An 11,192-nucleotide genomic window follows, 5' to 3' on the forward strand; every position below is an offset into this window, starting at 1 on the left:
GCTCCCGCAGCCCTCCGCCCCCCTCTGCCGCGGCGCGGCCGGCTGCTCCCGGGAGCATCTCGTCTCATCCGTCGCGACATCTGTCCGCTGCCGCCCCCGTTTTCCTCGTGCACACTCCCACCTCTGCCCGCTGCTCCGCGCACAGCCGCCTGCAGCCAGCCTTCCCCGGGCTCGCGTTCCTGAGCGCGCTCTCTTTTCTGAGGTCCACTTCCTGTGCGGGGGTCCAGTTGCTGCTGCTCGGTGCTCCTGGGGCTCGGGAGAGGGGCTACGGGGTGCCCGTCTGCACCCCAGCGATGCGAGGCGACAGCCCCAGGCCGGAGCCCTTGGGCGCGAGCCGGGACTAGCGTGCTGGTTTCTCTCGTGCCCACTTCCAGCTCCTTTTTAGCTCCCTGTGACCCTCAGCAGACCAGAATTTGGTGGGATTCCTCCGTGCAGCCAGGGCTGCTTTTGTTTGTTTTTTTTAAATTTAATTTAAACGTCCTAAAGGCTTCCTAGGGTCCTCTTGGTTTGACTCATTTGGTGGAGAAAACGCGAAACACCACAGGTTCGTTTTTCTTTCCCATGTGTTATTTATTTAAGAGGTATGTTTAACATTTCTTCTGTTCGGTGTGTCCTGTTCTTCCAATTTAGGTAGCTTCGCTTTTAAAGGCAGGACAACCCCCCCCCCCCGGGGGAGGCTCTTTTTCTTTCTTTTTTTTTAAATCCTAGCGTGTGGCAATCCTGCAGACTGCCTGCACTTTTCCGTATGTCGCCCAGTGAGCCATGCCCTCTGGTCCAGTGACTCCTGTGTAACTGTCCAGAGCCCGGGCTGGTAATGCGTGGGGCATTGAAGTCAGGAGCTCAGATGGGCTTTCTTAACGGCTTCGTTACCACGTTCTTAAACTCTTTCTGGTGTGTTAAAAATACCTTATCCGGTGGGAATTTCCTGATCTCTTGCCCGTGGGGAGCGGAGCCTGGGGAGTAAATCCGAGTGTGAGAAACCAGCCCGAATGTTTTCTGGGAGAGGACTAGAATTGTGGCCCTTTAACGTTCATGAAACGTGTTAGATGAGAGGAGCTTACTTGACAGAACGCTTCACAAGCTTGTGTCTCCATTTCTCCATCTCTGAGTTTTCTAGGGGAAAAAAACTCGTTATACATTTGGTGGGAAGGTGGAATCTCTTAGTAATTAGACCTGAGAGTTTTCACCTGTGAGTAAAGACTAACTGAACAGGCTAGAAAGAAAGATAAAGTGAATTTTCTAGGAGAGAGCAAGCTCCAACACAGGGTTTGAAGCCCTCACAAGAGTCCGGCGGTAGCGGAGGCCATGTCCTCAGGATATGAAGCCAGCTGTGGGGTGAGTGGCATTGAACGATGGCACAGGGGGAGAACAGTGGCAGCTGTCCCTGTGGAGCTGTGACTGGTGACCACCCTCCCGGAGAAGGGCTGTTGGTATTGTCTGAGGTAGAGCCGGGAGAAAAGTGAAGCTCCCACCACCTATGAGAGGGTGAGTGCCCCTGCATAGTTACTTCCGACTGGCCAGGAGTCGGAAGCAGTGGCGTTTCATCAAGTCTTAGATTTCTGCTAGAAATGAAGCTCAGCTCAGAGAATTTCTAATGTACTTCTTTTTTTTCTCGTAGTTTTTAGTATCTTTCTTTTGGGAAGCCTGTGATAATGAGGCAGCGAGCTAAACTTGAGGAAAGAAAGAAGGTTCCGTGAAAATAGCAAATCTCAGGGAGGTGGCATTGAGTTCTCAATCGGGAGAGGTGTGCTCACCTATAAACACCCTTGATTGTTTCCTGTGTGAACCAGTCGAATGCACCTTTACATTTTCGGTCTTCTAGGTGTCTTGGGTAATATAATTAGGTTGAAGAGAAACAGGATTTAAAAAATCTAATCTTGCAAGTAGAAGAGGAATTTGGAGACTCTCACAGTACAAACCTCTGCTGTAGTTAGGTCATAGTGTATGGTGTCGGATATTGCTCAGAGGTGTCCAAATGACCCATGCAGATCCCAGGATGGAGTCATAGGAGGATGAGCCATAGTGAAAGCAGAGTATGCCTAATAAATAACAGAACCTAATATATGCTGTAATGCCTACATGTATGTAATCTGTACCAAGTGAGCAAGGCTGTGCTCCAGGGCAGCTTTACTTAGGAAACCAGGCAGTAGCTGTAGCCTGCCCATGCCTGCCCTAGAGTATCACAACACACACATACACACACACACACACTTACATATACACACACACACAAAGTGTGCGCGCGCACACCAGTTACTTTTGTATATTCCTCTATTTGATGGGGTCTAATACCTTTTAGCCTCGTCAGTGATATTAATGATTAACGTCCTGGATGTTTGTTTTGTTGAGAGTTTTCACTGTTAGCTTAGTCTTTCACATTGTCATCATTTTAACCCTTTTCTCCAACTTCCTTTCTTACTTTGAGGGAGGGAAAATAAAAAAATGAAATAGATTGGGAATATGATCTTAGCATAAGAACAATAAGATACACAAACATACAGTATTATAATGGTAGATTACAAGAATGGCTACTTAAGTTCTTTGTATATAGTCCCCTCCTCCCTTTTTATTCCCCTCCGCTCTGCTGGTGCTGGGGATTGAACCCAACTCAGGGTTTCATACATGTTAGGCAGGCACTCTAGCTCGGTGGTACCTTCCTAGCCCCACATTTTTCTTATGCCGATTTTGATCTTTTAAAGTCACTGAGCAGAGGGAGGGGTAAACATTAACATAAGTGACAGAATTTTTGGTTATTAATATTTACTAACCTGCCCCCATATAAATTTTTTTCTTTTTGGAGACAAGGTCTCACCATGTAGTTCAGGCTGGCCTTGAGCTCACTATATAGCCCAGGCTGACCTTGAACTTGTAGCGATCCTCCCGCCTCAGCCTCCTTAGTGCTGGAATTACAAGTGTGCACCACCACACCTGGTTCTCCATGTAAGTTCTTAACACCCCTTGGCAGCCCGTAACAGTTTGTTCTGTGGGTTCTGGGAGACTTTTCCTTAGATTGAGGAATGGTTTGCCTCCCTGAAAATGTCATCCTTTAGGACCATATAGAGCAAATCTCCTGTTCCCTGTGGCAGATGTTTGAAGATTTGTGATGCATAGCACACATTTCCAATGCCAGCAATCTCGCTTAAATGTTAAATAGATTCTTCATTTTGCCAAGTCCGTACCAGTCAGCTTCTCTCATTTAGTTGACTCTTTGGGGCTTCCATAGTCATTGAGATCGCCATCCTTATTTGGTCCTCTGTTCCCTGGGCTAAATACCCTTTTTCAATCAGCAGTTTCTGATTTGACAGTGTTAAGTCCATTTGCCAACTTCTGAGTCCTCTGCCCTCATTTACCGTGTTAAGGGCCCTCTTAGAGTGGGGCTCTCAGAATGAATACAGTATGCAGTCTACAGCGTTGGCTGACAGTAATTTTCATTCCTTTTCCACACTCCACTTAGTTTTTAATAAAAACAAAACAAAGGTTGATAGGTTTTTTTCCTAAACAGTTGTATCCACTTGACTCACTGAAATCATAACTTTCTGTGTGTTGTGCTATTAAGCTAAATCATTTCCATGTCATTTTGAGATCTCAGTGCTGAACTTTGCCTTTATCTCTATTAAATTTCCTCTATAGAAATTCCAGACTGATAAAGTTTTTTTTTATCTTGGGTTTTCTCCCAATCTGAACTTACTACTCCCAGCACGACTTCCTTTATTTTGAAGCTGTAAAATATAAACGTACTGTGGCTTTGAATGGAAAAAATAGTTGACGAGGTCCCAAGCCATTCTTAATGGATTCAGTGGAAAATTAAGGGGAGGCCTTTAAAGGGAAGCATTGTTTGAGGTCCTGGAAGTGAAAGGAGGAGGAAATGTAGGGCATAGTGTTGCTGCTTGAGTTGATATGTTGGTGAGTTTTTTCTCTCAGCACATGTGTGTGTTTCCTGGGTGCAAGGCAGGTGTAAATCGTGAAGTTTTAGAATCTAAAAGGATCTTTGAGGTCATCTAGTCCAACCCTTCAATTTACAAATTAAAAAAGGACCAGGAGCTCATGAGTCAACAGGACAAGGAATTGTGAGGTTAGGAGCCTCCACGGATCAGAAAGACAGTGATGATGGAGGGAGGGCAAAACTGGAGTTGAAAGTTGAATCCATGCAAGGAAGTTGAAGTAGGGTGCCTGCATCATAAGCTGATTTATGTATGGCTTAGCAAGCTTTTGCTCAGTTTTTGCATTCCTTTTAGGGAGGCCAAGGACATTAATTAATATCAGTTGTATGCCCTCCCATCATAAAATAAAGAAACATATTTTCTTAAGAAATGCAAACCTTAGATCAGTTTATAATGTAGGCAGTTGACATCAAGTTGAGTGTTCTGGGGAAATACGTTAGCAAATTCCATCTGCGGATCTTATTAAAACTTGTTTCTACATATTTCCCTCTGTTTATGAACATAATACCTTTTCATTTTTAGGAAAGAGAGAAAATTTTGAAGAATACAAAAATTGCCTATAATTCCATAATCTAGATGTGCTACTTAGATCTTTTTGCTTCTACTTGTTTTTCTGCTCAGAAAATTTACATTTCAGACATTTTTTTTTATCACATTGGTTACATGGTTTTTACATCTGTATTTTCCCATATAACATTATATTGTGAACATTTTTCCATTTCTTTTTTTTGTGTGCCGGGAATCAAACTCAGGATCTTGCGTTTGCCAGGCGGGGCACTTATGCTACTGAGCTATATCCCCGGCGCAACCCCTCCATTTTATTTAAAATCATTGAAGAGCTTACTGACAGCATGATGGTCTTATTACTGACTTTAAAGCCATACTTCATATTTAATATTGCTCTTTTGAACATGTTATATATATACAGTATATATATTTACATATTATATACTGTGCATTTTATACTGAGTGCTGAGATGTTTGCATCTTTCTATAGAGATCTTTGTTCACCTAGAACACATTCTTAGAAAGTGAAATTGCTGAGTCAAAGATACAAACATTTGACTTGTTACAAATGGGAAATGACTTTTCAGTTTCCTCCCCACTAACACCAGGCAGGAGTACCTGTCACACTAGCTGCTGGCAGAGTTCAGAGATGTATTCTACTTCATTACTTTCATTTGAATGCTTTGAGATGAACTTTTTTTTTTTTTTTTTGAGAAAAGGTCTCACTATATAATTAGGCTGGCCTCGAACTCAAAGTGATCCTCCTGCCTCAGCCTTCCTAGTGCTTGGATTACAGGTGTGCCCCACCATATCCGGCAGGGATGAGCATTCTCAAAGTTAATTTTTCTCTCATTTGTGATTGTTTTTTAAGAATAATTTCTAGAAGTGGAATTTCAGGGCCAGAGGGTAGGTTCAATTTCAGTACCTTTATGACCTAGAAAGGAGAGCCAGCTTGCAGTCCCTGCGGCAGAGTGTGGGAATGTTTACCCTGGATCCTGATTAGCACCAGATACAATAATTTACAGTTGTTTGCTGACTTACAGGTAGAAAGTGGCACTGTATCAAGTTTGAAATGTACATTTTCTTGATTGCTAGGAAGGTTAAACATTTAAATACGTTTTATCATTTGAACCCCTTTTTGTGTAACTTCCTGTCTGTATGTATTCCTTGACTGTTGTATTGCTTTTGCTTCTTGTAACTGGGTCATGTTGTAGATACTTCCGCAGTCTTCTAAACAAGTTTCAGGGTTTTTTTTCCCCCTTGTATATAACACAAAATCCTGTGATTCTTAGCTATTCAAATCTGAACTTCTATGGATTCTGCCTTTGCTTGGAATCCTAGAAAAGTGGCTGTGCTTCTCTTGAGATGAAATTACATATATATGTTTTCCTTTCCTGCTTGTAGTTCATTTATTAGAGTTTTTCAATCTACCGCCACAGCTCCCACCCGTAGAACTGGAGATTGAACCCAGAAAGTGCTGAGCTACATTCCCAGACTTTATTTTAAAATTTGAGACTATGTCTCACTGAGTTCCCATCCTGGCCTTAAATTTAGGATCCTCCTGCCTCAGTCTTCTGGGATTATAGGCATATGTCACCAGTCCCAGCTGAGACTTATTTTTAAATTTGTTTTTTTCATCCAGGAACCTAATTTTTTTTCCTAAATAGATGAATGTCACATTATTGATTAAATACCGTCTGTTGTATCCTTTAATATGACTTAACAAAATATTTTTCTTAATTCCCCAAATAATACATGCTTATTGCGTAAAATGAGTTCAGACAAAATATAAAGCAAACAAATGGAAGTGCTGTTAGGGCCTGAGGTCATACAGACCTGATTTCTGTCTGGGCTCCTTAGCTTGCTCATTCTGTTGTCTTGAATAGTTATCTAATAGAGGTAACCACCATGATTTACCAACACTTCATTTATGAAGTAGAAATAACAGCAGCCGCTCCCGCGTGGCTGACGGGATAGGATACTATGCATGAGCGTGTCCTCTGGCACTCTGCCTGTTACATTGTGAAGGTCCATGAGGGTGGTTACTGTCACTCCTTCCATAGTCTTCCGAGGCTGTATGATGTAGCTGCAGACTTTCTCCATGAGTTCAGGGACATTACTGTTTGTCCTAGTCTGTTGATTTAGATGCCAGCAGTTCTTCATTAGACCAGTGCTTTTGGAGTTAGAGTTGTGTGCTCTGCATTAAAATCACCTGGGAACGTTGTTGAACTTCCAGAGCCTGGGCCCCTCGATTGAGAATTCTGAGTCAGTAAACGTAGGGGGTGGGCTGAGTTTATAACTTGAATACATTTGTTAAGTGAGTTCTCAATGATTTTTGTTCCTAGTTAAAAACTTATAGGTCAGATTTGTTTGATGTTAAGAAACTGGAGGGAGGGAAACAGATACTGGCAGTGGCATAGTTTTCGAATTAAGGACCTATCCTGGGAGCAGAGACTTCCAGCGTTAGGTGAGGTTTATTGGTAACTAAACAGGTACCAATAATCTCAGTTTACTTGTTAAGGTCTGTGTACAGTTTAGCAACAGAGGAAGTCTACCTATTAATGGGCTTCTTTTGTGTATTTTGAGATTTGCCTACTAATTCATTTGTGGAATACCTCTGATATTTAAAATTTGCTCTAGAGCCCAAAGAAAAAGACATTCCTTGTTTAACAGTTGATTTCTGGTCCTACAAATAGGCTATTAGTGAACTGGTCGCTAAATGAGTTGTATATAGGATATATATTACAATATTTAGAGCAAAGAAATTGTCAAAGGAAGTTCCAGTTTGATGGCTTTGCTTTTATTTGTGTATCTGTTACATGCAGTACTGTAATGTGTATCAGAACATAAGACTGCTGTACAGTACAATCAGAAATTACAGTGCCATATAAACAAGGTGTAGTGTACAAAAAAAACACACCGAGGCACTATAAACAAGATGTAGAAAACTGCATACACAAAAATCATAAGTCCAAGCAGCAGGCATGGCCTTTTTTTTTTTTTTTTGAGTCAGGGTCTCACTGCATAGTGCAGGCTGGTCTTGAACTTACTTATGTACCCCAGGCTGGCCTTGAACTCAGGGCCTCAGGGTGATCCTCCTGCCTCAGCCTCCCAAGTGCTGGGTTACAGGTATGCACCACCACGCCTGGCAAAATCTTGGTCTTAAATCCGAACAGTTGTTAAACATGTAGGTTGTTAAATGACTGACTTCAAATTCACAGTAGTGTGCTACCACACCCTGCTTTTTAAAAAAAATACTAACAATCCCAAAATAAATCATTTCCTGACTTCCTAAGCACAGAAATGATAGTCTGTTATATCCAGGTAGTACCTATTTGTTCACATAGGTAGTACCTATGTGTTCATGTTTTTTTCCTTTCTAAAATTCCTCTCATAAGGGTGGCTTGACTCTGTGGTCATCTGATGATATCATAATCTTGACTCTGACTCAGTATGTCAAGGCACAACCAATTTTCATGTTTGATTTGAGTTTTTAATTGCTGTTGATCTTCTATTTCCCTTTTTTTACACCCAGGTTAAGTTTATGCGTAAAGCACTTGGTTGTACTGTGAAAAACACATGGCCGTGATCTCCTCTAACTTGTGAATGTTATTCACTCAGTTTTTACAAGTCATTCTTTATCTACAATTAGCTTCCTGGGAAAGTGCCTTTTCTTTGTTTAAACAATAAAAGAGAGAGGTCAGAATCTTAATAGTGATAATCTCGGGAAATTTGTTTAGTCTTCTGTAGCCTACGTCCTGGTTTCATGAAATAGGTACTACCTGGATATAACAGACTATCATTTCTGTGCTTAGGAAGTCAGGAAATGATTTATTTTGGGATTGTTAGTATTTTTTAAAAAAAGCAGGGTGTGGTGGCACACTACTGTGAATTTGAAGTCAGCCTGAGCTGCATAAGGAGACCCTGTCTCAAACAAAACAAAAGCCTCTGAAGTACTGCTTTCGCCAGCCTTTCTGCCTAATTGGAAGGGCTGTGCTGATGACAGTTACAACAGTGCGCGCACCGTTCAGTAGACCTGGCATCTGCATTGTAATGCCTGTTGGGTGAGAAAGAGAAAACATTCCTTTTCTTTCTTCTTTTTTCTTTTTTGAGACAGGGTTTCATGTAGTGCGGGCTGGCCTTGAACGTGCTATGTGGGCCAGTCTGCTCTCAGACTTGTAGTGATCCTCCCGGCTCAGCCTCTGGCGTGCTGAGATGGCAGGCATGGGCCACCACGCCCAGCTGAGAAAAGCAGCCTTATCTGCATTTATGCAGGTAGGTATGAGTACACAGGCAGAAATATTTTTTCTGTGAGTGTTGTTTTCTTCTTTCGTTTAGCAGATAAATACTTTAATATGTTTGTAGTGTTGGCCTAAGTTTGCCATGGGTCTCAGCTGTAATTAAATCATGATTCATTATTCATGGTTACAGTGGATCGTACATGAAGAATGTAAAAATAATTCTCTGTGTGCTACTGTGTTTTATGAATTAATATAACAGGCAGCTTAGTATAACTGTTGGGACATTAAGATTGTGGGCCTTGGAGTCAGTGGGTTTGAATTCAGATTTTATGATACAACAGGATGACCTCGGGCAAGTTATCTAACTTTGTGCTCTGTTTCGCTCATGTACAAAATGAGAAGTAATATCTACCTTATAGGATTGTTGAGGATTTAGTCTTTGAAGAATACAGTAGGTCAAAGCTGGCACGCAGAGTAAGCATAATAAATGTTAGCTATAGTCATAAGTATTGAAAATATCAAAGTTTACCAAGGGGTTCGTTTGGGAGCATCTGGAGAACGTCTGGCTTTTGTTGCTTCCCTTTTCCTCCATACCCTTCAGATGAATGAGTAGCAGCAGCTCAGATGGAGCCAGCCCCTCAGGCTGCTTCTCTCATCTCTTCTGTTGAGTGTTTTGGTATAGTTTCATTATATGTGTTGTGTGTGCGTGTAAAATTATACAACTTTATTAGGAGCTATTCCAAATTCATAATAGGAAATTCCTGTATCAGAGTTCAGTTTTAAAAGAAGAAAAGTCGAGTAGGATAGTTTTTATATCAACGAAATCTTGGAAGCAGGTCCTGGTAGGACAGGAGGCTGCTCCTGCTGATAACTCAGGAGTTCATTGTTGTGATAAGGAATGCTGGAAGAGAAGAGGGCCCGTAGAGGCACTGGTGTTTTGATGTGTAGGGGTGAGAAGAGGAAAGGGGGAACACGCTCCCTTTCCAAAGCCTCGGCGTGGGCTCTCCAAGCCCCAGCTTTCCGCATTGCATTACATGCCATTTTCAGCTTCCCAGGAAAACAGCTTTTTCTGTCCCTCAAGTGAGTGGCTGAGCAGATCAAGATTCTTTCAGTGTATCAGCAAATAGTTTTGATTAAGGGAAGAGTGCAAAGTAAGACAGTGGTCATGATCTGAATGGTTAATTTCTGCATACAACTGTAGAAACACACCCCTCCCCCCTTCCATGTTGTCACCTCTCCTTGGAGCCATGGGAGACATACCTTTGCTGCCAATGCAACATTAAGGTGTAGATGTCTTCTGTTGCTGGCTTTGGAAAAGGACTGTCAGGAAGGAGGAGAAGATGGCAAACTTCAGTTATCAGTTGTGGGGTGGTTCGCTGCAGCTAACTGACAAGTTGTGGGAAGTGAAGACTGGGAGGAGGACCTGGACAAATCTGTGGGGCACAACTGCAGAGTGTTTAAGGAGAGATGAAAAGGAGCAGAGAAAGCAGTCAGAGGACCAGGAGTAGAAGACTGAAAAATAGAAAATACTCACAAATTAATAGTAGGCAATATGGACAGTGAGTGATCCTGTTATGGTTTGTGTTTGCATGTTCCCCCAAAGCCTCAAGCAGTCATGGGACAGGTTTGTGATCGATCCATGTTCCACTGCTGGGATTATGGGTGTGAGAGCTACACCCACCCTGGGGTGGGTAGTTTACATACAGTGTAAGGGAAGGAAAGAGGCTGCTTGCCACCATTCCTCGCTTTTGCTCTGGCTGCTTGATGCCTTCTGCCGCCATGAACTGTTGCCCTCTGCCATGTGCCACTCTGCCTTGGAACCAGCTGAGTATGGACTGAAACCTCCACAAACAGTAAACTGAATAAACCTTTCCTTCCTTCATTTTGGGTGGTGGGTATTTTGTCTCAGCAACGAGAGGAAAGTAACCAAGACAGATCCCAACAAAAACACTTGGATGGGGAAATAAAGGAAGATGTGATGAATAAAGGGAGCGAATTTTTATGCTTCTGGGTAAGATTAATTACATTAAAATAGTACCTTCCTACGCTGGTAATCCCAGCTACTCAGGAGGTAGGGTGGAGGAGTGCAAGGTGAAAGCCAGTCTGGACAGTTTAGCAAGACACTGTTTCAGAATAAAACAAAACTTTCTCAACTTAAACACAGTAGTATAGAATTCTTTTTATATGTTGGTGAATTCTGTTTCCTAATAGTTTTAAGTATTCTTGTCTTGCATTCATGAGAGATATTTGTAGTTTTCTCTTTTGAAAACTGTGTTTGACTTTGGATTCTAAAATGAACTGGGAAGTGTTTCTTCTTTTTGGAAAGACTGGGTAGTGTAGGTATTTATTTTTCTTTAAATATTTAGTAGAATTCTCCAGTGAAATCATTGGAGGTTGGAGATTTTGGGGATATTTTTGTTTGTTTGTTTTGAGACAGGGTCTCGTTATGCAGTTCAGGCTGGCCTTGAGCTCACTTTGTAGCCCAGGCTGGGCTCGAACTCAC

The 11,192-nt window shown here is 42.1% G+C and overlaps 1 protein-coding gene across 1 annotated transcript in view; it reads right to left on the minus strand.

Annotated features, from left to right (window-relative positions):
* LOC106148654 (translation initiation factor IF-2-like) overlaps positions 1-11,192 on the minus strand; it is a 22,480-nt gene that overhangs the window by 1,865 nt on the left and 9,423 nt on the right. The window contains exons 3-4 of the mRNA XM_013514914.1: positions 871-953; positions 19-389 (exon numbers count right to left, since the gene is read on the minus strand). Of these exons, the coding sequence (XP_013370368.1) occupies positions 19-389; positions 871-953 (454 nt within the window). The remainder of the gene's footprint in view (positions 1-18; positions 390-870; positions 954-11,192) is intronic.

The sequence above is a fragment of the Chinchilla lanigera genome, unplaced genomic scaffold (genome assembly GCF_000276665.1).
Source record: "Chinchilla lanigera isolate Chin_1 unplaced genomic scaffold, ChiLan1.0 scaffold00002, whole genome shotgun sequence".
Lineage (NCBI taxonomy): Eukaryota > Metazoa > Chordata > Mammalia > Rodentia > Chinchillidae > Chinchilla > Chinchilla lanigera.